This window comes from Pinus tabuliformis, chromosome Q (genome assembly GCF_031772625.1).
Source record: "Pinus tabuliformis cultivar Carrire ecotype Pingquan chromosome Q, CPIR1, whole genome shotgun sequence".
Taxonomy (NCBI): Eukaryota; Viridiplantae; Streptophyta; class Pinopsida; order Pinales; family Pinaceae; genus Pinus; species Pinus tabuliformis.
Window position 1 is genome coordinate 767,411,372 of NC_142296.1, and position 27,993 is coordinate 767,439,364.

Here is a 27,993-nt window from a genome sequence, read left to right on the forward strand (position 1 = left end):
CTCACACTATATCAGATATTCGATACTTGAACACCTTGGCCTAATGATCTTCTCCTCCTTTTATAGTTTTAGGCCTTTCTCAATACCATGGTCCAAAACCACTTAGGACCAATACCTTGGACCAAATACTTGGGGTCAATACCTTGGACCCGATACCTTGGACCAATACCATGGATCAAAATACCATGGACCAAATACTTCGAACCAAACATTTAGTTTTCCAAGGTATACGCAATTTTCCTTTTGTGAAAGTGCATGTGTATGTATACACGCCTTGTATACAGTGAACCTACGTATATACGTGGCTTGGTCAATGGTGAACCTGCATATACCTCTCTTTCTTCATTCTGTGTAGTCTGATCTGTAACTTTGTGCTGTTAACCTGTAGTACTATGATCTGACATTTGAGTGAGTTGCTTTCTAAACTAATTCCTTGTAGTTGCCCTGCACATCTGATATCTCTTCTGTAGATTCATCTAGTTACCATATACAAGAGAGTTGTTTTGCTACAAGTGGGTTGCCATTAAGTTCAATACATACATCATAATGCCAACAATATCCCCCCTTGGACTTGATGGAAACAACCACACCAAGTCACTCTCCCCCTTTGACATCAAGGGCAAAGGGTCATGCTCCCCCTAAGTGCATGCTGAATTCTCTAATATGCTGAAGTGCTGATTGAGCTCCCATGATCGAGTCCATGCTCCCCCTGAGCATAAGTAAAGTCTGCAAAAAAAAATGTTCTAAAGAAGAACATGACTCTATACATACATCATAAATGACCTTCCTATCACCAATGATTCATACATGCATTCATCTCCCAACCAAGTGGGGATATACCAAATTTGAGTCATCCACCCAATCAAGTGGGGATATACCAAATGTTTATATATGATTGAAATAGACATTATTACATCATCTTTCCATGCATAGTGGGGTACAAATTAGGTCTTTTCATGACCTTTACATCAAATGATATACATGATTTTTATAACAAGGACCAGCAATCTAAACAAGATTATGATAGTTATCAGCAACTATCATACACCATATATGATCTGCACCATAAGCATCTGTCCACAACATCTAGACCTATAACTTGTAATACCATTCTCTTGACCAACCAACACTCAGTAGCAAGATGTATCATTTAGCCACATAAGCATCATCACCAAGGACTTCTAACCATAATGCCAACAATGCATTATTCAGAGCATATTCTCCCCCTGAACCTGTTCCATTTGTTCACTGTCAGATATGACCATGCATATATCAGCAAGAAGTATCAAAGCATCATCATCAATCAGATATACATCAGGTTAATTTGTGAGGATCAAAAGCACTTCTAAATAAAATCTTATGAGTATCAACACATTTCCACACATCATCAAAAGATTGTAACCATCATCAACTAGAGAAAATAATGAACCATATCAGTCCCCTTTCCCTGAGTTTGGCCCACTGTTTTTCTTCAAACCAACATATACGTGACTGTGTCCATAGAAACTCGCATATGTACATGACTACACTTCATGACACTCACATATAACCACCTTTCTCTAAAAAAATAGGATTTAACAACAGGATGATGCAGAAACTACTCCCAGGTTTTGTCTCAGATATTCAAATGTCTCTCTGGGAAATGGTTTGGTGAATATATTAGTAACTTGTTCTTTGGAGGGAACATACTCCAATTTGAGTTTTTGTTCAAGCACTTGTTCACGTAGGAAATGATATTTGATGGGTATGTGCTTGGTCTTGGAGTGCATGACTGGATTCTTTGAAATACTAATGGCACTTGTATTATCACATAGAATGGAGATGGGTGGAGTAAATGTGATTTGAATATCTTCGAAAGTTTGCATCATCCAAAGTAATTGTGTGTAGCAAGATGTAGCAACCACGTATTCTGCTTCCGCTATAGATAACGCAATTGTCTTTGTTTCTTGCTGAACCAAGACACTAACCTGGAACCCATATAGAATTCATCACCACTAGTGCTTTTCCTATCATCAACACTTCTTGCCCAATCTGCATCTATATATGCATGAAGTGTAAGATCTGTATCTCTAGGATACCATAAGCCAAAGTTCTGTGTTCCTTGAAGATATTTCAAAATTCTTTTGACTTCCCGAAGATTTTATTCCTTTGGATTTGCTTGGAGTCTTCCAACTATTCCCACTACATGCATGATGTCTGGTCGGGTACCTGTTAGATAGAGCACACTGCCAATCATGGATTTGTAAGTTGGTTGATGTACTGCTGCTGATTAATCATTTGAGATGAGACTACATCCTGTTACCATTGGAGTAAATACTGGTTTAGAATCTTCCGTGCCGTACTTTTTTAGGATCTGTTTGAGATATTTGGTTTGTGAGAGAAAAATACGATCTTTATTTTGTTGCACTTGTAGACCAAGAAAGTAGGTAAGCTCACCAAGCAAGGACATTTCAAATTCTTGCTGCATTACTGAAGCAAAATTCTGACTCATGGATTCTTCATTGCTACCAAAAATGATATCATTAACATACACAACAATTATTTGCAATTTATCAGTTTCCATCTTTGTATATACATTGCTATTTGTTGACCCCTTTGAAAAACCCTGTTGATGGACATATTTGTCGAGACGGTAATACCATTCCCTTGGAGCCTGTTTTAGACCATAGAGAGATTTTCTGAGTTTGCATACAAGTTTTGCATCATTTCCAAGAATGAATCCTTCTGGTTGTTCAATATAGACTTCTTCTTCTAAGTCTCCATTAAGAAAGACAGATTTTACATCCATTTGGTATACTTTGAATTTTTGAAAACTAGAAAGAGCAAGAAACATTCTGATGGCTTCAAGTCTAGCAACAAGTGCAAAAGTTTCTTCAAAATCTATACCTTCTTGTTGATCATATCCTTTACAAACAAGTCTGGCCTTGTTTCTAATAACTTATCCATTTTCGTTAAGCTTGTTTTTGAATATCCATTTAGTTCCTATGATATTCTTATCATGAGGTCTAGGAACTAATTCCCAAGTATTATTATTTTCAATTTGCTCAAGTTCTTCGTTCATGGCCTTAACCCAACATTCATCTCTGCATGCTTCATTTACATTTTGAGGTTCAATGGAAGATAGTAATGCTAGATAGCTTGAAGTTTTGGCAATGGTTCTTCTAGTTTTCACACCTTCTCCTTTTTCTCCTAAAATTTGAGCTTTTGGATGATTTTCTGATCATACTTGGTTGGAGTCTTTTCTTCTATCATTATCTCTTCTTCTAGTGCTTCACTGGTTTCTTCTTCAAAATCAATGTGATTTGATGTGGGAAAATGATCCTCATCTTCTTCATAATCTTCGGTTTTTATTTGTTTTGAAGTTTTGCATGCTTCATCAACCATAACATCAATACTTTCAATAATATTCCCAAGTCTTTTATTGTAACATTTATATCCTTTACTTCGGGAAGAGTAGCCAAGTAGAATACCTTCATCTACTCTGGGTTCAAACTTACCAAGTTTTTTATCAGTCCTTTTGATGTAACATTTGCTTCCAAAAACTTTGAAGTATTTTACTGTAGGAGTCTTTCCATACCAAATTTCATGTGGAGTTTGAGTGTTGTTTACCCGAACATTTGCTTGGTTGAGAAGAGTGACGGCGGCGAATGCAGCTTCACCCCAGAAGGTTGCAGGAGTTCCAGATTCATCTAGCATAGCACGAGCCATTTTTTGAACAGTTATGTTCATCCTTTCTACCACTCCATTTTGTTGAGGAGTCCTTGCAGTGGAGAACTGCCTTTTTATTCCATGTTGTTCACAGAAGTCAAATTCATCTGAGGTAAATTCCCCTCCTCGATCAGATCTGAGTCATTTGATTTTGCGATCTGATTCATTTTCAACCAAAGCTTTGAAGGCTTTGAACTTTTCAAATGCTTCATCTTTATGCTTTAGAATACCTATCCAACACATTCTGGAAAAATCATCAATGAACAATATAAAGTATTCTTCTCCACGAGGTGACTTTTTCCTTGATGGACCACATAAATCAATATGAACAAGTTCAAGAGGCTTACTAGCTGACCCTTCCTTTTCGATGAATTGAGATCTGGTTTGCTTACCGAATTGACATGATTTTCATATAGTATTTTCAGGAATGTTGATATTTGGAAGATCACGAACAGCCTGGAATCTGCATGCTTTTCTTATTTGAGAAAAGCTTAGATGTCCCAATCTTCTATGCCATAGCCATTTTTCATCATTTTTGCTTAGATAGCATTGTTGTTGTCCTCCCTTGAGTATGTATAGGTTGTTTGGAGTTCTTGTCCCTTTAATCATGGTTTCTCCTATATCAAGCTCACAAACAACACATCCATTTGATCGAAACACTACTTCATTTCCTCGATCACACATTTGATTCACACTCAACAGATTATGTTTTAAACCATCAACATACATAACATTCCCATCTTTAACCTTTTCTTTCAAGAAAACAGATCCTTTACCTTTTATGACAGCAGGAGTGTCGTTTCCAAATGAGACACTCTTTTCCTTTTCTAAGGCATTATATGAGTGTAGTTTTTCTTTGTCACCTGTCATGTGTTTTGAGCATCCACTGTCGATGTACCACTGGTTTTCTTGTCCTTCTGCATACAAGGCTATACCACATCTTTCTGTTTGTGGTTCTTTCTTTCTCCATATTTTGGGATTTAATGGAGTTTTCTCTTTTTGAGCTATTTTCCAAAGTTTACTCATGCATTTAGATTCTTCATGGCCAAAGTTGTTACAGATTGAGCATTCTATTTCATTTTCAAGAAGAGAAAAGTTATTATAGGAACTTTTCTTGATCCCTGTCACATTCCTTTGATTTCGTGCTTCTCTAGTCATGATGGTTTTGTAAGCAACACATTGACCAACTTTATGTCCAAAATTATTACATGAGAAGCATTGACCATTAAAGAAGTTCCTGCGATTATCGAATCTACTGACCTATTGACTGTAGTTGAAGTTCCTCCCACTGACCTATTGATTGATATTCTTTGAAGCAAATTGAGTATGATTCACCTGAGGTTGATTGTGGCTTCTGTTCATCCTTGAATTAAATTGAGCCTGATTCACCTGGTGATCTACTTTATGCCTTTGCTGATGATTGTCGAATTGTTCATTGCTCTTTGCTGCATCGCAATAGCTTTTAGTGGAGGTTGACGACTTCTGTGATTGAGATGTTTCTTCAGTATATCCAAGACCTGTCTTTATCAGAGGAGAGCACTGCACTTTGATAATTTCATTTAAGTTTTTTGATCCTTTAGCAAATCTAAGATTGAGAGCTTTTGTTTTCTCAAGATCCTTTCTTAGACCCACAATTTCACATTCTAGCTTTTCATTGTGTTTTTCTCCTTTAGCAAGCTAGAATGTCAAGGTATCTATAATCATATTCTTTTCTTCTAAACAGATTTTGAGTTTAGACATTTCTTCATAAAGGTCATCTTCATCTAAAGCATCTAAAAAATCATCATCTTCGTAAGCCATCAGAACTCTATAGCCATTACTATTTTCATCTTCATCACTATTTAATAAAACATTGCTATCTTCATGAGTATAGTAGCTATTTCTACTTACAATTTGTTTTCTATTCCATTTTGCAATTTCCTTCCATTTATCATATTTATCTTTATGAGGACATTTGGCAGCATAATGACCAACTCTACCACAGGCAAAACATTTGAAAGGTAGTTTACCTCTGAATCTACCGGAACCCCATTGAATATTCTTGACAAAGTTCGCTTCCTCTTCTTCTTCTGAAATATTGCCTGGTTCATTGAGTTCTTCTTTTCCTTTTGCTAAAGCTTTAAATGCGGCTTCTCTCATATCTGATGGACCTCCTTTTCTCATCTCAAAGGTAGTTAAGATTCCATGAAGTTGTGTCATAGTAATAGTTTGTAGATCCTTCTTTTCTTCTATGGTAGATACTTTTGATTCAAATTTAGCAGATAAGGATCTCAAAACTTTTTCAACTAAGGTAACTTCCTTTATCTCTTCACCCAAATTATTCATGCAATTAACAATCTCATCTATACGTAAGAAGTAACTAGCTACACTTTCATCATTATGCATCTTGAGAGTTTCATATTGAATTCTGAGAGTTTGCAGTTTAGCACGTTTTACTTGAGAGTCTCCTTCGTAGCTTAGAACGATTTTGCCCCATATTTCTTTGGCTGATTTGAGCTGCATAACATTGACAAACTCTGATCGTGACAGAATTGCCAATAATGTATTGACAGTCTTGGCATTAGTTTCATATTTCTTTTTACCTGCTGCATCTATAGGAATTGCTTATGGAAATGTATATCCTCCTTCCACAATTTCCCAGACATCTATTCCAAGAGATTGAAGATAGGATGTGGTTCTTACCTTCCAATAAACAAAGTTTCTCCCATCAAAGATTGGTGGTCTGATGGATCCCCCGCTCTCTTGATTACTCATGATGATGGATCTTCCTTCAAGCGATCAAGCTTCTTCTAAAAGACCTGCTCTGTTACTAGTTTTTGGAAATAATACTGAGAGGGGGGGTGAATCAGTATTGTTAAACTAATAATTTTTCATTTCCATAATCAGATTCATATACGCTACTTCAGTTAAGGGAACTTGCATGTACACGCAACTGTGTTTAGTGGAACTAGCGTGTCCAACAAACTTATGATTCAGTTAATTCATCATATATTGATCTTTAATCAGTGCATTAGAATCATATAAGCAGTAACTGTAAAATTTTCTGTTTTCCCACCCCGGTTTTCAGTTTCTCCTTATTTCTCCCATGTAGTTAAATGCCCATTCCCATAACCATACATTTAACAGACTGAAAAAAATAAATATTGCTGAAAACACAAATTCTGGAAATTTTTCAGAATGCTGGAAATTGCAGAATTAAAAATCAGCAATCAAAAACAACCATTAAAACACATTAAAACACTGATATTTTTGGTCAACTTGACCCTGGAAAAACCCCCTACAACTCTTGGGGAAAACCAGTTTGAGAGCTCTTCTTTATTTCTGGAAAATGCCTTTTTACAGAGAGAAAATTTTTCAGCAAAAATCAGCAAAACAAAAATTTTTCCAGCAAGCAAACTTATCTGTTTTTCAGCTAACAGACAATCTGGAAAATGGCTGAACGTGTTGTACGGACCGTACGGATGTACGGACTGTATGGATGTACGGACCGTACGGACTGTACGGACGGCCGTACAGACTTGTACGGACAGTCCTCGAAAATCGTGCAGAAAATCGCCTCCTCGATATTCGTGCTGAAAATCAATTTTTCCATTGTTTTGCTCACAAAAACTGCCTTTTTCTGCTTGTTCTTTGAGCTGTACGGATTTGCTGAAGTGCTGCCTTGGTATGTGTGCCAAACTGCTGCCTCTTTCTCCTCCTTGTCCAGAAATCTCCTTTGCTCTCTTGCTCTCCTTCTCCCAATCTGCTCATGAAAGAATGAATGATCTTTTCCTCCTTTTCCTCCCTTAACCCAACCCTAAATGACTTTTGGGTGATCCCTAAATCCAATGGCTGAAATAGATTTAGATCAATGGCTGAGATTAAATGCTTATTTAAATCTCACTTTCTATTTTTTAATTCACCCCACTTTAATAAAGACCCACTTAGTCATTTATTTCCAAAGTCACTTTTCCTTTCTAATTTTTCATTGACTTTATAAAAGTCACTTTAAAATTAGACTTAGTAACTTTATCACTTAAAGTCACTTTCAAATTAGATTTAACTTTATAAAAAATTATAAAGTTACTTTAGGAGAAAAAATAAATTCTTTTGGACACTTTTCCCTAGGCCAAAGATCAAAGCCTTAGGGAACCACCTGTCCTCTGGTACCAAATTTCAACACTCCCTCTTACCGAGGAAGGTGTTCCTCACCACACCCATCTTGTCTCTGAAGTAGACATGCTTGCCCTGTGGTAAGGCTTTGGTAAGAATATCTGCAACCTGCTCATCAGTGGAAATATACTCAAGCTTCACAGCTCCCTTCTGAACATAGTCTCTGATGAAATGATATTTGATCCCGATATGCTTTGACCTGTCATGAAATACTGGATTCTCCGTGAGTTTAATGCAACTCTGATTATCACAGTAAATCACTGAAGGTCTCAACGGCTGACCAAATAAGCCAAACAACATCTTGCGAAGCCAGATGGCCTCACAACTAGCTAGACTGGCTGCCATATACTCTGCTTCCGCTGAACTCAGTGCTACTGACTGCTACTTCCAGTTGAACCATGACACTACTGCTGAACCCAACCCAAAACAACACCCTGAAGTGCTCTTCCTATCAGAAGCACAACCTGCCCAATCAGAATCAGTGTATCCTACCAATCTCACTCCATCTCCCTGCCTGTAGTCCAGACCATAATCCACTGTCCCCTGCAAGTACCGCAAAATGTGTTTTGCAGCCACCCAGTGAACCTTCCTAGGCTCACACATAAACTGACTCATCGTGTTGACTGCAAAACAGATGTTTGGTCTAGTGTTGACCAAATACATCAAGGAACCAATCAGCTGCCTGTACAATGTGGGATCCACCAACTCGGAATCCGAAGCATGAAGCTTCTTCCACTTGGTGATCATCGGTGTCGACATGGGTCTACAATCCTCCATGTGGAATCTGCTAAGGATGTCCACAATATACTTCCCCTGTCCCAGGGAGAAATGCCCCTCCTCCTGCCACACCTCCAAACCCAAAAAGTAATGCATCAAGCCGATGCCCTTCATCTCAAACTCCGCCGCAAGATCTCTCTTGCAGTGCTCTATGAGTCTCTCTGCACCTGTAATGATCAAGTCATCCACATACAGCACCAGAATGAAAGGCTCCTCACCAATCACAATAAAGTAAAGGTTCAGATCTGCCTCACTCTTTGTGAAACCCATCCCCTGCAAGTATGCATCTATCCTAGAGTACCAAGCTCTGGGAGCTTGCTTCAGGCCATAAAGGGCCTTCTTCAATCTGCACACATGGGACTCCTTCCCATGCACCTGAAAGCCCTGTGGCTGCTCAATGTACACCTCCTCCTGTATGAAGCCATTGAGAAATGCGGTCTTCACATCCATCTGGTGGATCTTCCAACCCATCTCTGCTGCTATCGATATAATGGAGCGGATCGAAGTATATCGAGCCACGGGAGCGAAGGTCTCCTCATAATCAACTCCCTCTACCTGGGAGAACCCTCTAGCCACAAACCTCGCTTTGAATTTCTCAATGCTGCCATCTGCAACATGCTTTACCTTGTAAAGCCATTTGGAAATAACCACGGATTTGCCCTCAGGCCTCGGCACCACCTCCCAAACATCATTCTTCATGATAGAAGAATACTCCTCCTGCATGGCCTCTCTCCAGACCTGCTGGCTAGCTGCCTCCTCATAGCTAGAAGGCTCAGAGTCAAGGATGCTGGTAACCATCGCCATATAGCTACAAAACCTCTCAGGTGCTCTACTCTCTCTGACCGGCCTCTTCGGCTCAGCAACAGATGTGGCATCTCTCAAGGTGTCCTGAAGCCACTTGGGCTTCCTCTTCCCTGAGCATGCTTCTCCCATAGGAGAATGAAACTCCTCCTCCTCATCACCATCAGTAGCCTGAACTCCTGACTGTCTGTCTACTGTCCTCCTGCCTGCACCTAAACCTATAGAATCTGAGGTACCGTGTGAACTGTCCATCAGTGGACTCCCTAGTGAACTGCTCTGTGAACTGCTCGGAGCACCACCCCTCTGGCTCGGCGAGCCACTGCTCACTGATGGACCTGACATCCTCATAGATTTACCTCCGGATCCTCCTGATCCCTGCCACTGGATCCCTGTGACTGACTCAACTGCTGCTGAGGGTCTGGCTGATCCAGATACTCTAACTCCCGTGACCTCCTAAAGGCCCTGTCCTCCTCGAACTTCACATCCCGTCTGACAACAACTCTCCTCTGTGCAGGAATGTAAATCCGAAAGGCCTTTGAGGTCTCACTGTAGCCCACAAAGATACCCTTCTCTGCGGTGGGTTCTAGTTTGGTCCTCTTCTCCTTGGGTATATAGGAGTATGTAATGCATCCAAAGATATGAAGATGACCAAGATCAGGCTTCTTCCCAGAGAAAGCCTCCTCCGGAGTCATATGCCCCAAGGCACGATGCAGACTCCTGTTCTGCAAGTAAACAGTTGTGTTGCAGGCCTCTGCCCACAAGAACAATGGCAACCCATGATCATGTAACATGGCTTTGGCAGCCCCTATGATGGATCTGTTCTTCCTCTCCGCAACCCCGTTCTGCTGGGGGTTGTAAGGAACAGTGAACTCCCTCCTAATGCCTGCCTTCGCACAATAGTCAACAAACTCTCCAAGGGTGTACTCTCCTCCATTGTCCGACCTCAGGGACTTGATCTTTCGACCTGTCTGAGTCTCCACAAGAGCTCTGAACTCCTAAAACCGCTTGAAGACCTCACTCTTGGTCTTCAAGAAATAAATCCAGGTCCTCCTGGAGTGATCATCAATGAATAAGACATAGTACTCATATCCACTCAAGGAAACATGAGACATCTGACTGCTCACATCGGAATGAATCAAATCAAGTATCCCCGTCGCTCTGCTGTCACTGCTGGGAAAAGGGGATTTGGCAAACTTGCCCATTGCACAACCTCTGCAAGTATCAAAGTGATCAGTACACCTGTGGTGATCTCCCGCAATGTCCTCAAGGCTCCATGATACATGTGTCCCATCCTGCGGTGCCAAATCTCACACAACTCAGAACTGCTAGCTCTGCTGTCGGTACTACTGCTCAATGCCAAAAGGGGCTGGAATGCAAACTTGTACACCTTTGCATGGCGTACACCTATCACTCTAGCTGAATCAGCTGGAGTGCCCCTGGGATACATCAACACCTGTCCTCCCCTGAACAGTACCTCATATCCTCTGTCCTCCAAAGCTGAGACGGATATGAGGTTCTTCCTCATCCCTGGCACATAAAGAACATCTGACACTTTCAAGGGAGGTCTGGACTCCCTCTGAAATGTCAGTGTACCCACCCCGACTGCTCTAACAACTCTGTCATCACCGAGTACTACCTCAATATCAGTGCCACTCTTTGAAAGCTCTAAGAAGTACTCCCGGACTCCTGTCATATGACGTGAAGCCCCACTGTCCACATACCAGATACCTGTAGATGCTCCGCTAATCGAGGGAAAAGCATGCTCCCTCTGAACCTGTGTGGCAGGTGATCCTGCACTAGAGGACTCACATGTAGTGAACACAAACTCCCGGTCAAAACGACCTGCAAAGTCCCTAATCTCAGCTGAAGCTGCCACATCTTGGTTCTTCCCCTTCTTCTTCTTCTTCTCCGGACACACAACTGCATAGTGTCCCATCTTTTGACAATTCCAACACTTCACTTTGGAATAGTCCTTCTGTGAGTTACCCTGTTTACCTTTACCTTTGCCTTTGCCTCCACCACCGCTTGTGGAAGCCTGCTTCTTCCCTTTGCCTTTCTTGCCTCCTGCCACCAGTGCTACGTCCTTATCCTACTCAACTGGCTTGGCTGCCCCAAGCTGTCCTTTCCTGATCTCTGTTTGAATACAATCATCCCAAAACCTCTCCCATGTGGGAAGGGTCTCACGTGCACAAACCCCATCAGCAAAGTTCAACCATGAACGGGGGAGGCCATTCACTGCAATACGCACCAACTCAGTGGGTGGAATGGCCTCTCCAATCGCTGCCAACTCATCTCTCACATTGGTAATCTTTGTGAGATATCCAGCTGCACTATCATTCCCATCTTAATGTTCTTCAGCTTCTCCTTCAGGACCATCTTCCGGTTCTCATTGGTACTCTGGTAGAGATTGGACAATGTTGTCCACATCTCATGGGCATTGCTCTTTCCTCTCACATGAGGAATGCAATGGTCTTTGATTCCGTCTAGAATCAGCCTCTTACCCTTGTTGTTCTTTCTATTATAAGCTGCCAACTGAGTAGCATCAGTAGGCACAACAATAGGGTGCTGTGCTGTATGCACCATGATATCCCAGACTTCTGCCTCCTCAAAGATACTCTGCATTCTCTCCTTCCAAACGCTGTAGTTTGTATGCCCATCCAACCTATCCTCCACCCTCAATCCCAATGACATCTTGCTGTCCCAAAACTGAAAAATAGCACTGTTGTGGTAAAGATAAAACTGCTATTTATGAAAAATCAGCTTGCTGGAATTTTCTGAATGAAAAAATCAGCAGCTGTATTTTTTTTCTTTTGTTGTCCCAAACTGCCCTTCAGCACTCAAGCTCTGATACCATGTAAAATTTTCTGTTTTCCCACCCCGGTTTTCAGTTTCTCCTTATTTTTCCCATGTAGTTAAATGCCCATTCCCATAACCATACATTTAACAGACTGAAAAAAATAAATATTGCTGAAAACACAAATTCTGGAAATTTTTCAGAATGCTAGAAATTGCAGAATTAAAAATCAGCAATAAAAAACAGCCATTAAAACACATTAAAACACTGATATTTTTGGTCAACTTGACCCTGGAAAAACCCCCTACAACTCTTGGGGAAAACCAGTTTGAGAGCTCTTCTTTATTTTTGGAAAATGCCTTTTTACAGAGAGAAAAATTTTCAGCAAAAATCAGCAAAACAGAAATTTTTCCAGCAAGCAAACTTATCTGTTTTTCAGCTAACAGACAATCTGGAAAATGGTTGAACGTGTTGTACGGACCGTACAGATGTACAGAATGTACGGACGTATGGATGTACGGACCGTACAGACTTGTACGGATAGTCCTCGAAAATCGTGCAGAAAATCGCCTCCTCGATATTCGTGCTGAAAATCAATTTTCCACTGTTTTGCTCACAAAAGCTGCCTTTTTTTACTTGTTCTTTGAGCTGTACGGATTTGCTGAAGTGCTGCCTTGGTATGTGTGCCAAACTGCTGCCTCTTTCTCCTCCTTGTCCAGAAATCTCCTTTTCTCTCTTGCTCTCCTTCTCCCAATCTGCTCATGAAAGAATGAATGATCTTTTCCTCCTTTTCCTCCCTTAACCCAACCCTAAATGACTTTTGGGTGATCCCAAAATCCAATGGCTGAAATAGATTTAGATCAATGGCTGAGATTAAATACTCATTTAAATCTCACTTTCTATTTTTTAATTCACCCCACTTTAATAAAGACCCACTTAGTCATTTATTTCCAAAGTCACTTTTCCTTTCTAATTTTTCATTGACTTTATAAAAGTCACTTTAAAATTAGACTTAGTAACTTTATCACTTAAAGTCACTTTCAAATTAGATTTAACTTTATAAAAAATTATAAAGTTTTTTTTTTTATCGGTAAAGACTAAATCTATTAAGAGAAATCAATATGGTACAAACAGGAGAGGCAAAAGACCGTCAGACCAGAAATGATAGATACATCAACCTCGGTCCCGGAAGAGAGATACAAACCCTGAGCTGCAGGAAAGACAAAAGACCGACAGACCGGAAATGATAAATTCACCAACCTCGGTCTCGGAAGGAGTAAACAAACACTGCTACACCTGAAGAATCGAAAGCAAATACAAGCTGTTACCCCAGCGGGATAGTGATTACACCACAATGTTTTTTCCCTTTCTTTTTGTTAACTTATGTCTAGCCCTCGTGAGGAGGATGGGCAAGAACAACTTGGAGACTGGAGTTCTCTATCATTGGGGACTCCTTCTCTGAGTCTGAGGAGGAAGTCTCATGGGGACGTTTCTGGGAATTTGCTGAGACATGGGTGTGCTCCATAATGTTCGTGGGCGGATCCATCGTCTGCGGCATCTGATCTGGTTTTGACTAATTTTCCTCCTTTTCCATACTTGGAACCTTTTCCATACTAGGGGGGCTGGAGCTTCCGGTTGGCGGCGGTGGGCAGGGGGCCCAACGCTTGGGTTTAGTATGAGCATAGAGGCCCTTTTTTGCTCTTGCTGACAGCGATGGGCAAGAGATATGTAGGTGCCCTGTTTGGTGACAATGACGGCATCTGAAGGCAGTGTTCTCGTACTCTATAAACTGGGTCCAGATAGCGTCCTTGATCTTGAGATTGATGTACTCTGGCAGTCCCTTGCTTAAATCAAGCTCCACACACACTCTGGTAGTCTCCCATCCAGAAGCGACCCAGGGCATTGCCTATTTGCCTGTATACTTCTGTACGCCACAGGTGAACTGGGAGATTTGGAAGCCTGATCCATACCGGAGCCTTGGTGATGACTGCTGAAGCTGGGTCAAAGTCGGGAAACCATGGAGTTAGGAAGAGACCAGCTGATCCCATGAACCAAGGGCCTTCGTCTAGGGCATTGTAGCAATGCTCTAGGTCATCGAACAACACTATGAAATATCCTTTTGCACAGAAATAAACCTTACAACGATCCGTCCAGGTGGCTTTGATCCAGTCATAAAGATCCTGTGAGCGCGGCCAGAGCCCATTGAATCTGCAGATGATGGCTCTTTCAGCAAATTTCTGGGTTTCGTCTTCAAGATCAGGTTAGGAGATTTCAACTGATGGGATCTCCTCCATTTTGTCAACCAAAAAGGCCTTGGGTGAAGTCTGTATTGGTGGCTCTGTCTTTTCAGCTTGCTTGCCATGGACTGCATCTTTGTACGAAAAAGCCTTAGCTGAGGAAGGCTCTCCCCCAGCTCCTCCTCTAAGACGAAGGGAAAGGATAATAGATGCATCTTTCTCAATACCGTAAAAAGAAATAGGAAAGAGATCTTCCAGATGTTTACCTTGGTAGAGAAGCCGTTGGTCTGCCGAAGGGATTCCCAATTTGATGTCCAATGCATGCTTGAGATTCCGCACTGGATCCGCCTGGCAAACCCATTGAAGCATGGTTTTTCCTGAAAGAAGCCTGATTTGAATCTGGAAAGCTGCGGATGATTCTGAAGGCTTTTTTCCCCAACCGTTCTGAGGGGCGGGAAGGCAGATGCCTTGATAGAGTTTCGAATCCGGCTTTGGTCTAGTGTGCAGGGGCGGCATACATCTGATTAGTGTCGTTCCCTCTTTTCTGGAAGCGCTGGTCCGAGGATAGGCTAAGGGAGCCGCACGATTTTCCTTATCCACTGCTTCAATAGTCGAAAGGGGGCTGCTCCGTCGCGCCGTGGAAGCAGGGGGACGGGGCCATGTTTTCCCGGAGCTCTCCGATAAGAGGAAAGCAGACTCTTCTGTATCTACAATCCCAGCGATCATGGCATTGAGATCTTGAGTACCTGCCGATGATCTTTGCCCAGATCTCTTCAATCCTTCCGCGGTCGGAGCGATTTGTGACCCAACGGCGGTCTGGGGCCTGGAAGCATCAAAGCTGGGGTTCGAACCATTGAAAATGGCGTGGCCTTGTTGCTGATCTGCAGCAGAGAGATAGCCCCTGTTTCGATGCTCCGATCGCTCCAATCTTTTCTCACGCAGCGCAGTCCAGGAGCTGACGGCGGCCGAGGGCAAGGAGACAGGGGAGCTAGGGTTCGCCATCCGGAATGATCTTATAAAAAATTATAAAGTTACTTTAGGAGAAAAATTAAATTCTTTTGGACACTTTTCCCTAGGCCAAAGATCAAAGCCTTAGGGAACCACCTGTCCTCTGGTACCAAATTTCAACAGTAACCAGGTGTAGTAAAAATAGAATAGATCATCATACATAAGAAACACACATGAACACCAAGATATAAGGTGGAAAACCAATGTGGGGGAAAACCACCTACTGCAATCGTCTCTGTCTTCTTTTAATAATAAGAGAATTCTGTTTACAATTTTTGTATTGGTGTAGTCTTATACCAGTACGCAGGCTTCTACCTGCAGAAGGCTACAACCTTCTCTCGTTCTCCAGCTTCTACTGGAAGGGACCTACAACCCCCTAGCTCTTGTACTAGATGATATGTTTACTAGTACGTAGGTGCCGACCTACCGAAGGCTACAACCTTCTCTATTCTTCCAAGGACCACGTTTCGTAAATTTTCATACTAGATCTATCAACAACATCATTCAATCATCAAATATATTTGCATCAACCAATCTCCTTTTGAACCAACCATAACCGAATCAATCAATCACTCTGATCATTCAGAATGTTGTCACCAGAATATAGTAACCAGAAACCAAGCAATAGCCCAGAACACTGCAACAAAAAATAGAAGCAACTAAAACATATTTTATAAGGTATATGCTACTTCCAAGTGTCGAACCTACGTGCATACGCGCTTTCCTCAAAGTGAACCAGCGTACAAATCTACAAATCAAATTTATGATGTATACGTTGTTTTGATATGTAGAACCAGCGTGTATACACTTCTTTTCTAAAGTGAACCTGTGTACAGATCTGTAAAAGATGATTTAAACATAACAATAGTTCCAGACTTCAATCATACCCAGATCATCATATTTACAGACTACAACATGCGCCAGTTATTCAGATACATGATCAAACCACATAAAGATAATTCACTTCAAGCCTTAAGATCCTGATACATCATTAGATCTTATCCTTCATCAAGTGCTAAGGTTCTTCCTCGGTTCAGATCAAGCACGACACCATAAGCCAATAACCTGCATATTAGATCTCACACTATATCAGATATTCGATACTTGCACACCTTGGCCTAATGATCTTCTCCTCCTTTTATAGTTTTAGGCCTTTCTCAATACCATGGTCCAAAACCACTTAAGACCAATACCTTGGATCAAATACCTGGGGTCAATACCTCGAACTCGATACCTTGGACCAATACCATGGATCAAAATACCATGGACCAAATACTTCGAACCAAACATTTAGTTTTCCAAGGTATACGCGGTTTTCCTTTTGTGAAAGTGCGTGTGTACGTATACACGACTTGTATACGGTGAACCCATGTATATACACGTCTTGGTCAATGGTGAACCTGCGTATATCGTTCTTTCTTCATTCTGTGTAGTCCGATCTGTAACTTTGTGTTGTTAACCTGCAATACTGTGATCTGACATCTGAGTGAGTTGCTTTCTGAACTAATTCCTTGAAGCTACCCTGCACATTTGATATCTCTTCTGTAGATTCATCTAGTTACCATAGACAAGAGAGTTGTTCTGCTACAAGTGGGTTGCCATCAAGTTCAATACATACATTGTAATGCCAACATGGATTGTCATTTGGATGTCATAGAGGAGTAAAGTTGATATGTTGGAAAAAGTATCTTAATATCATTTTTGTTACAGTGTAATTAAAGAGAAATAATCTTACTTTATAATAACTTGATAATTAGGAAAACAACTCTCCCAAATCAATTTGGAGGTGACACAATTCTTGGAGATCCCTCCATTTTGGATTTCTTGTGATATTTTTCTTACTAATTCTAGGAATCTTTTTATCTTGTTTTGATAGCCAAGTTTTCCCTTTAGGTCTCTTGAATAATCACCCCTTCACTTCAAGAATCACTAATTTAAGGTTGTATCTTGATCCCATGTCCTAACATGGCATTGGTTTCTTCCCTTTCAACCAACCCTATAATTTTCAATATGGACCTTCTTTTATTTTTTGTTTTTGTAATTTTAATTTACATTGAATGAAAAAACATAAATAATATTTCGTTGAGGATCCATATACATTTAAAAAATAGTATCTTGAGTTTGTTTCACTAAATTCAAGAAAATTGTTGATTTTTCATTAAAATCCTAAATCAACTTGCTTGGTTTAGCCCTAATTTGAGTGTTGGTTTATAAAATCAGAAAAGGGCATTTAAAGTTTGGTTTATATCAGAAAAATTCATCAAATCAAATTAGTAAGGTGATATTGTGAATCATCTTGTATTTTTAGAAGCAACTTCTTTACTTTTCTAGCTCTAAATACCTAATCAATTTTCTTTTCATGAACCTCCCATTGCTGATTTATACTCTTAAAAAAGGAATTTAAATTTATGTTCTAAATCTGAAAATTATAGCAACATATATCATTTGAACATATTTAAGATTCAATATGTGTTTTCTAGAAGAAAATATACAATTTCTAATTTTAAATTCATAGCTAATTTTCTCTTCCTTGGCCTTCTTTTTTGCTATTTTACACATCCATTTGAGGCTAATTAAAATCTGGTTTAAATATGGAAATCAGATAAATAATCATCAATATCAATCCATATATGAAGTTAAACCCATTAACCTTCCAAACCAACAATGATCTAAGCTTACTTGACGATAAGGAAACCCCCTTTAACTAAAACCTTGTCTAACCTAAAGTGAGAAAGGAAAGGATACTAAGGTGACATTGGTGGCTTGCCTAAATTACTCTTGGTGTCTCACAACTTGATTTTAGGGAGATATTTTTTACTAAGTGAGTCCGTAGGAGGTAATAATGGGTCAAGTGTTTCCTACAACACAGGAATAACATTATCACCCTTCGCTCTATAAGGTGAAAAGTTCTGATTTATGTCTTTCTTGTATGCTTTATCATGTTCCAATAACTTGAAGCCATATAATGGATATACATCATGTCTACTACATTGTTAGGGTATGCATGTCTCCTATAGTTTGGATATAAGGATCCAATGTTTCATTTATTTGTAGACTAAAAACAAAATGTAGCAGTAGAGAATGAGTCTCTATCCTTTTGTAAAAAGAGGAAAGTTTTTTTTTTCAAGAACCATTCTTATTCAAAATGGTTACATAGAAGATAATTGCACTTGATGTAAACTAGAAGACTAGTATTAAAGAAAATACCTGATGTTTGAAAAAATGATCTAGTAGAGGATATGTGTACTTCGTTTTTATTTCATTTGCAATGTGTAATGAGCGACTTGCAATAAATGCATTATTATGATACCTGCATGCATGAAACCAAAAGAAATTACTTGTGAGACAATTTAAGAATTGATATACTTTTACTAATTTAAATTATTAGTGAGTAAATACATGAAATGTTGTGCAATATTAGACAACATGAAATCTCACTAAAAAGGTTTGGAATTTTCCATGAAAATTAAGATTCTTAAAACATGGAAAGATAGAAAATGTTCTTTACAAATTGGGAAAAGTACGCCAACAAATTATAATATATCTCTAGTAATTAGAAAATAATCATGTTCACATATAGGAAATTATTCCAAAGTAGAGATAAAGGGTAATGGAAAAAGGAGTGTTTATATACTAGGATAAGAGTAGACATCTGCAAGGTTAATATTGATGACTATTAATGACTTGGGATTTTGAAAAGTGTAATGGACGTTTATTATAATGTACTTTTCCATATATTATATTTAAGCACTAAGAAATGACATTCATCCTAAGTATAATGGGAGAAAAATTATTCATCTGTTTTCTATGAACCGGATGGAGTCAAAGTCAACCTTAGTATGCTTTTGAGGTTCTAAGGACTATATATCTAGCAAAAACATTTCCTCTTATGGGGGCTTTCACATAGAAGTTATTTTTTATGCAAACAAATACATGTTACTGTAAATATTGGTAACTAACTCATTGAACGTGTGGGTGGAGGAGGTTCCTTACTCTATTTAAACTTCATATCTTTTATCCTTACTATAGCATCTTATGAAATTGTCATAACTCTTACTACTCTCATCATTGCCAATTAAATAGTTTCATAAGTTTACTCTATCTTAGTTGTTATTTTCTTCTTATGTAAAAAAGTATTTTTCACTACCATGTAATTTAAGATCAGAGAGTACATTAAGGAAAAATATTTTACATACAAATATATGAATAACAACTTCTAATATTAACAACTAAAAACATTTCATTTACAATGATAATAAAAGTAGATAGACACATTGTTTAAAAAAATTCTTAATCCATAATTGGATCTATTGAAATAAAAGTCAAACTATCTTTATTTTAAATAAAACCAAATATTAATATCCACTTAGGTTAATATTAAAATAAAATCGCTTTAGATATAGGAATATGTATTCATCTATAATTATATGTAGTCGACAAATGAAGAAAGTAAATAGGATCTATGGAGAAACCTTAATTGTGACTAATTTTATATAAAAATGGATTTATTTCAATTAAATTTAATTTTGGTGGTTGAAAGGAATGTTTGTTATCTTCCCCACCCAATTTTAGTTCGCTTTCAAGTGAAATTCTGAGCTCTGAACAAGTATAATATTCTAAAGACTTTAAGCCTCGTTATTGACTAGCATTGTGCCTTTCTAAGGTTTACCCTAGGTACCATCCTCAAAATGAATAGTACTTAAGGGTTTTCCATAGTTATGTATAACCTAGAAAAAAATAAAATAATGCATTTATCTCAACTATAATAGAAAATAAAATAATAAATTAGAATGTTTTCAAAATATTTTTTTGATTATAGGTATATAAGCCATCCTTGCTATCTAAAGAAGCTCATGGAAACAAGACTATTAAGACTAATTGGAATTGCACCATTATAATTTGGAAAAATCTTTTAGTATGATTACTATCAACATAAGTTATTTAGTTAACACCATAAACTAATTTGGGACCATGTTGTGTTTATAGAATATCTAACATGTTTTTAACAATTTTCTCACAATTGTTTTATTGTCATGGAACATAGATGAGTAACAAAATTCATTGATAACACATTAAAAAATAATGTTGATGTACCTTCTTATATTTCAAAGATGAATAAGTAATTCATTTATAGTAAATTGAATAGGAAACTACACCAAAGAGATGTTTGGAATCACGATTGTCGTTAGGCCAAAACCCGCAGGTGTTAGTTAACGATTGCATCGCTAGAGATAAAGATACACGAGAGGCAGTTAGTCCATGATATGAAACACACGAGGAGCATTGTTTTATCCAATGTCCAACAAGAGATTCAAAAATCCTTGTATATATGTCAAAAAAAATAATAGATAAAGATCTAAGAACCTAAATGTTTACCATGGCTTCTATGAAATATTGGTACCAAAGAAAGTGTCATGGACTTTTCTATATTTTTCTTAAGCTAACTAAATTAGCTATGTTATATCTCCAATTGGTACTTGAGATCCAAACTCCAAGATCGATGCTACCCAAATAACAACTCAAGGAAGATACCAATCTCACCACACAATCCTCTTCTCACTTTAGACTATTCCATCCTTTGTTAAAAAAGGGGTCAATCCCTAGAATAACATTACTAAGTCAATAGAAAAATAGGATTTAAGGTGACTTTAAGAGTTACATTATTAAAAAATATTTTATGAGGCCAATATACCCACACAATCCTCTTCTCATTTTAGATCAACATATTTCTAGTGTAAGGGAACTATCCCTAGAATAGGATTAGTAAGGAAATGGAAAAATATGGCTCAATGTCATATGAGGAATGGTATTATTTAAAAAAAATATGGTTTTATAAGATTGATTTTAAATGTGGTTGATGGGGAAATACTAATGCAAATAGTCCAAGAGAGTAATGAAGTGACACAACAACACATTGGGATGTAAATGGGTGGTAGATGAGATCAATGATTAGCTCTAGTAAAAACAAGAAAAAAAATCACTAACAATGGTAGATTTGTATGGTTGAAATTATATTACAACCATCACTTCATATCCACATACAAATCAATAATATGTGATCTTACCACTAGCTAAAATTCAACATGAAAAATTTCCCTGAAATTGCATATATAGAAGCATAAACTAGGAAGAAAACATGGCAAGAACCTTGTAGGGAATTCACCACATCTAAAGCTCTCATCCGAGAGACATAAATACCATGTATTTAAAACCATATTGTAGTAGGATTATATCTATATTCTAGGAACATAAACAAAAGAATAATGAAAAGATGAACAATGCCACATAAGAAACTTATTGTCCACTATTACATAGATGCAAAAATATCTTCAATAAAATATAAGAAAAAAGAGTATGATGCCTCCTCAAACTATCAATAACCATTACAATAGGGGGATCACATCTTAAATATCTAAAAATTTCAAAACCTTGTCCAATAATATAATAATAATGAATGCAAATCACTAGAACTATCTTTAGGCATAGTAAACAAACAATATTCTACAACTAACCCATGGCAAGACAACAACCCTAAATAATAAAATGGAACAAGTAATAAAGCTACTAGTCCATCTCTTGTACAAAATACCCTTCATGAACATGGGGGTTTGACCATGAAAAATTCTCCAATAGGACCACATATGAACCTCCACAAGTGTGACCTCCAAGGATCCTCCAAATTATAATAAAATACCCCATAAATGGGAGAATTCCTTTGGAATAATGATAAACAATATACTTCAATAGTGCACCCCCAAAGGAATCTCTAGAAATAGCATAGAACAGTCCATATAAGGGAACAAAGCTTTAGGATGTTGGGAAAGTCAACTTGGAAGAACCATGATAAACTAAAAATATATAGATTTTTCAAGGTGCTCCTTCCAAGAATATAACCACCTCGTCCCCCAAGAGGATACCATAGGGACACATGGAATATGGTCCATGAATATAACCAACTAATAGGAGTGGGATGACCTCAATAAATGTGGTATTACCTCAATAATGGTAAGATAGTGTGATTTCATAATTAGATATGGAATTCATGCATATAGATAATCTTCTTCTCATCCACCATATGGTGATTGAAAGTTGATGTAGAATTTTTTATAGTCTAGTTCTAGCTCTAGTTGTTAATGTATCACTACTAATTAGTGTTTTCTTCATAGCACTAGACCTAATTCATGTATTTAATTGTGGATCTATGTGCATGTACTTGCTTAGTTCGAATATTTTTTCTTATGTGGGAAGAAGTTTCCCTTGTTGCAAGTGACTTCCACTATGAAATCTATTGGCTATTATTAATTTGTTGGACATAGAAAAGTGTGATATTTATTTAATTGTTTATTTCAAGTATGTTTCCAAGGGTCCAATAAAGGCACAATTTCAACAGTAGCTTAGCATTAAAATGGAGCACAAAAATTAAATTAACATATTGTATATGTTTGAAAATCATTGATCATGTCCTCATCCATTAAAAATAAATCATTTTAGTTCTACAATCTACTTGTAAACCAATCATTGATTTGAAAATATTTAGTTGTGTATTATATGGAGTAATCATATGGTTTTCATTGAAATGGTATTCTAATGCCATTACCATTAATATTTTCCTTTTCCGCCACTTCCTTGCATTTCCATCTCAACCTACTATGTTCCATACAAACAATCCAATTCCCATGTGAAGAGGGACCCCATGTGCATTCCCAACAACCCATTCATGAAGAGGGATTGCTATGTGCATGCCAATAATGTAGTTTTCATAGAAGGAAAAGTATGCAACAATTCCAAGAAGAAATTGAGTGGCTCTGATTCCACTTGTAATAGATCTAACCAGTAAATATATGATAACTAAAATATACCCAAGAAAGTGCTCTGATACCACTTGTAATAGATCTGACTTGCAAATATATGAAAATATAAATATGCCCAGAAATAACAAGATTTGAAATAAAAAATCTTCTCTTTATTAATCAAAACCCTTGAGGCAGGGTAACACCATATAATCACTCCTTAAGGAAGGAGAACACTCCACAAGCCATATGCTTGCCAATACAATAATCCTTGACATCTCTCAATGGGGAGTCTCTAGCCTCTATATATGCTTCATACATACAATACCATGGGTCTCTCAATACCATATATCTAATACCATGGTATTATCACATTATTACTAACTACTTGTGGTCCTTTACATGATGCGAGTTAACCACTTTATTTATTAACTATGGCCCATCCCATTATTACATTATTCCCTTGGGTACCTCCCTCTGTACCTCATACTATCCCCCCCTAGGTATACTACAATATGGGAATGACCCACATGCATGCAGGATCTTACTACAAAGAGAATACAAGAACTCTAGAAGCACCCATGTGTGTGCACTATGCAAACTCCAACTAGAAAGGAGGTATATATTCTTTTAAAACAAATCATGAACATACATAGGAATTTTTTTCTTTATATTCCAAGGTTTCCATCCATAAAGGAAAATAAATGAAATGGAACCTTTGTGATTATGAAATATTTTTTTCTTATAAAGGAGAGTTGTAAACAATTTTAAAATGACAGAGATATAAGTGTTTTCCCCAGCCATTTTAATGTATTAAAACTCATGACTTTTGGTAAAAGAGCTTGGAGGAAAAATGTATTTGTAAAAGGAACTTGTAGGAGACATTTAAAAATGCTATAATTTGATAGGGAGATTGGAAAAACAACCATTTTTAATTTAGGTCAAAGAGAGGAATTAATTTGTGCATGTAAATTTGTGAACCACTATTACCTCTTCCTAACTAAGGAGAAATAATGAACTTGTATTTCAATAGAAAAATATCATTTATTACCTTTTAAAGCTCTTTAGAAGATAAGCTAAAGAGATATATTAACAAATAGGATAAAGGAGGAGATAGGTTCACCCCATATCCTTCCTCATGTTAAACGAAATAGTCTTCTATTGATGAAAAATAAAGATCATGTGGGCTATTGTTGTGGAATTGTAATTCTCCTAAGCTAAAAGTGGAATTTAAAACCTCCCTTGTTTAAAGGGGGAAAACTTGAAAAATAGTTGAAGGCCTAGTAAGAGCTCACTTTGTAAATTGGATTACAATGACTCACATTCCTCATTGATCTTGAGTAAGAAGTCTAGTTGAAACTTTAATGTACCATGTGCTATAATGAAATTATACATTTTTTTCATTTTATCTTTGACCAATCTTGAAACTAGAATAAGAAGGATAAAGATACAAAAATCATATTTTTGTCCAACAAAAATGTTACATAGTTCATTTAAACTCTTTAGACTTTAGAATAATCCCTTTCAATTCAATTATTGAAACTCGACTAAGGATAATAATACCATACTCTTTAGAAAGAGTATGCCATTCTTTCCAAGAAGGAGATGCAGAATCCCACAAAACACCCTAAAATAAGATTCTCGTTTGAAACAAACTATAATATTTAAAACAAGGCAACTCAACAACATAAGAGCCTACTCCCACCAACTCTAAAAGGACTAACAAGCCAATCCAAAAATAATCAAATGTCCTCCCAATGTTAGTGAACCAAACCTTAAATAATTTTCCATCTTTTCTAAATGGTCCTAAAGACAAGGGATGAAAACATCTAAAATAAGTGGGTTTATGAGGTGATGTAACATAGTCCAAAATCCCCTCAAACTTGCCTTTTATTAGGCAAAATGATCAACCATTTCCAAAAAAAAACTTACCATGGTGTGAAACCCTCAAAATAATGAACCACCCATTTGGCCACAAGAATGTTGCACTACGTGGAAACAACAATCAATCTAAGTGTCATGTCCTCATTAATAATCCTAATAATTGTTTTAATTTTATCATGGATAAGTGCCTACCAACCGAAGAAACTGATTAGTTCTTGCAAGAATTATGTTTTACTATTTTTAAGAGAAACTTAGCTTGTAGAAGAGTCAATGAGAACAAAGGCATCCCTACAGGGGTGCACTAAGGAATAGAGAGAGCAACAACAAGAGTTTTTATAAGCATACAAGGGAGTGTTACAAGAGACTAAAGGGATAAAACCAAAGAGGGAAATGGAGTATGAGATCCAAATATTTTTGGGCTATCCATTACCAAGAAAATGAGGTGAAGAAGTACTCGTAATAACTACTAGATTAGGGTGTTCTTTGACCAAGTAACTCATCATGTCATTCACACATTATAATTGTTCCAAATAGGGATGGGACTTGGAAAATGTGCATTGATTAGATTGCATTAAAAAAAATATTCTCAAGAACAAATATACCCTACCCAATATTGATGACCTATTAGAACATTTTTATCAATAAAAATATTTCACCAAACTAGATTTAAAATCAGGGTATCACCAGGTGTAAGTCAAAGAATAAGATACCTAGAATACAACCTTCAAAACTAGAAAAGGTTTGTATGAGTGGTTAGTCATTCCATTTGGACTATGCAATGCATCAACTACATTCATGAAATAATGAATGATATATTGTGCCCATATCTAGATTCATTTGTTTTTGTTTATTTAGAAAATATAATGGTATACAATGCTAGCTAGGAGCAACGCATCTCATATTTCATATAGGTTCTAGAGACATTGAAGAAGTAAAATTTGCTAGAAAATATAAAGAAGTGTGAGTTTGCACAATAGTCTTTCATGTATTTGGGCTATTTGATTAGGAGCGAAGCTCAAGGAAGACCTTTCCAATATGAAATGATTAATACCTAACAATGTTCCTAAGGTCGACAATATCATTGGGGCAACATAGTACCTAAGGAAATTAAAAGTGTCACTTTCAATAGTGGGCCACACTTCTCGCCATAAAAATGAGTGGAAAGAGTTTCCATTGGGGAATGGTCAATAGAATTCCTTTAAAGAGTTGATGAAGAAAACTATTCAAGCATTGATTCTTTCATTACAAGTTTGCAACATACCTTCAAAATGGATATGGACACGAGTGGGTATGCCATGGGAGAAATATTAATGCAAGATGGAAGGTTGATATGCTACCATTTTAAAGTTTTTCATGGTGTAGTTCTCAACTACCCTACCTATGAAAAGGATGTATATGCTCCAATACAAGTTGTCAAGAAGTGGAAACACTATCTAATGGGAAAGGAGACAGTCATTGATATAAATCACCAGTGTCTATAGTACTTATAGGCCCAAGATAAGTTACAGAAAAACATGCATTACAAGTGGATGTGGCTATTATGATAGTTTCATTTAGTGACCATGTACAAAAAGAGAAACATAAATAGGTTGGCTAACATGCTTTCAAGGCCACGCACATTAAAAATAATAGCTTTGGTAATTCTAATGCACATGTAACCTTTTACCCATGATGCATAAAAATACATATATAGATGATTGTGAATTCAAGGATGTGTTTAAGTAGTTACAAAGCCATAGTCATGCAAAAAATGGAGATAGCCTAGTTTAAAATCATCTTCAAAATGGGTTACTCTACAATCTAGACAACTTATGTGTTCCTAAATGTTAGTGATTGCAATGAATGAAATATTCTCACACCTCCAACTTTCTAGGGAATTTTGGTGTAGCAAAAACAATGGAAAACTTCTAGAGGTATGTTTATTATCACATAATGGAAGAATACATATCTAGGTTCATAAGAGGATGTATGCTTTATTTTACCAACAAACATAACAATTAGAAATAGGGTCTATATCATTCCTTACTTGTACCTACTCTTCCTTAGGAAAACATTCATATGGACTTTGCGGAACGTTTACCAACAAAAAAGAAGGGATGTGACTACCTATTCATGGTAGTTGAAATGTTTATAAAAATGTGTATTGGAATGCCCTAAAAAAAGACCATAAGTGGGTAAGAAGCAACAAAAATTGTTCTTTGCACAAGTTTGAGTGCACTTTGGTATTTCAAGGAGCATTTTGGTATATAGGGACACTATATTTCTCATGCATTTTTTCCTACATTGGGAGAAGATGGAAACAAATTTGAAGAGCTATACAATATTCCATCCACAAACAAATTGGAAAAAATAAGTATTCAAGAAGACTTTGGTAAAAAATTTAATGGGTTACAATCATAAGCATATGAAGATTGGGATGAAAATATGGTATATATACACTAGTCTTATCAAAGAGAATTCCACACTACTATTGGTAAGTCCCCAATTTTTAACTAGGTTGGAGAAGGAGATTGTGTTTTCATGTTAAAACATAAAAATATTTTGCTAACTAAAAAATAGATGAATAAGCATAGAGAAAAGAGCATAAAGTATGTAAGTTTTGTTAAAACAAACATGTCAAATTATATTGATGAGTAAGCCTAGGATGATATTAGGAAGAAGAAACTAATTCAATATCAAAGAAGAAATCAAATTCTTGGGAGCACACAAGGTTTCTGATTTCAAAATTTTCAAGATTAAAGTTAGTCTATGAATAAGTGAGTCACCCTCTAAGTACATCACAAACTCACTTCATGTCAAACCCAAAAATAACTAGAGATAAGGTTTTGAATATAGACATGAC

The 27,993-nt window shown here is 37.3% G+C and overlaps 1 protein-coding gene across 1 annotated transcript in view; it reads right to left on the reverse strand.

Annotated features, from left to right (window-relative positions):
* LOC149221750 (uncharacterized) overlaps positions 1 to 27,993 on the reverse strand; it is a 102,711-nt gene that overhangs the window by 27,891 nt on the left and 46,827 nt on the right. Inside the window, exon 2 of the mRNA XM_089383025.1 lies at positions 18,685 to 18,787. Coding sequence (XP_089239151.1) covers positions 18,685 to 18,787 — 103 coding nt within the window. The remainder of the gene's footprint in view (positions 1 to 18,684; positions 18,788 to 27,993) is intronic.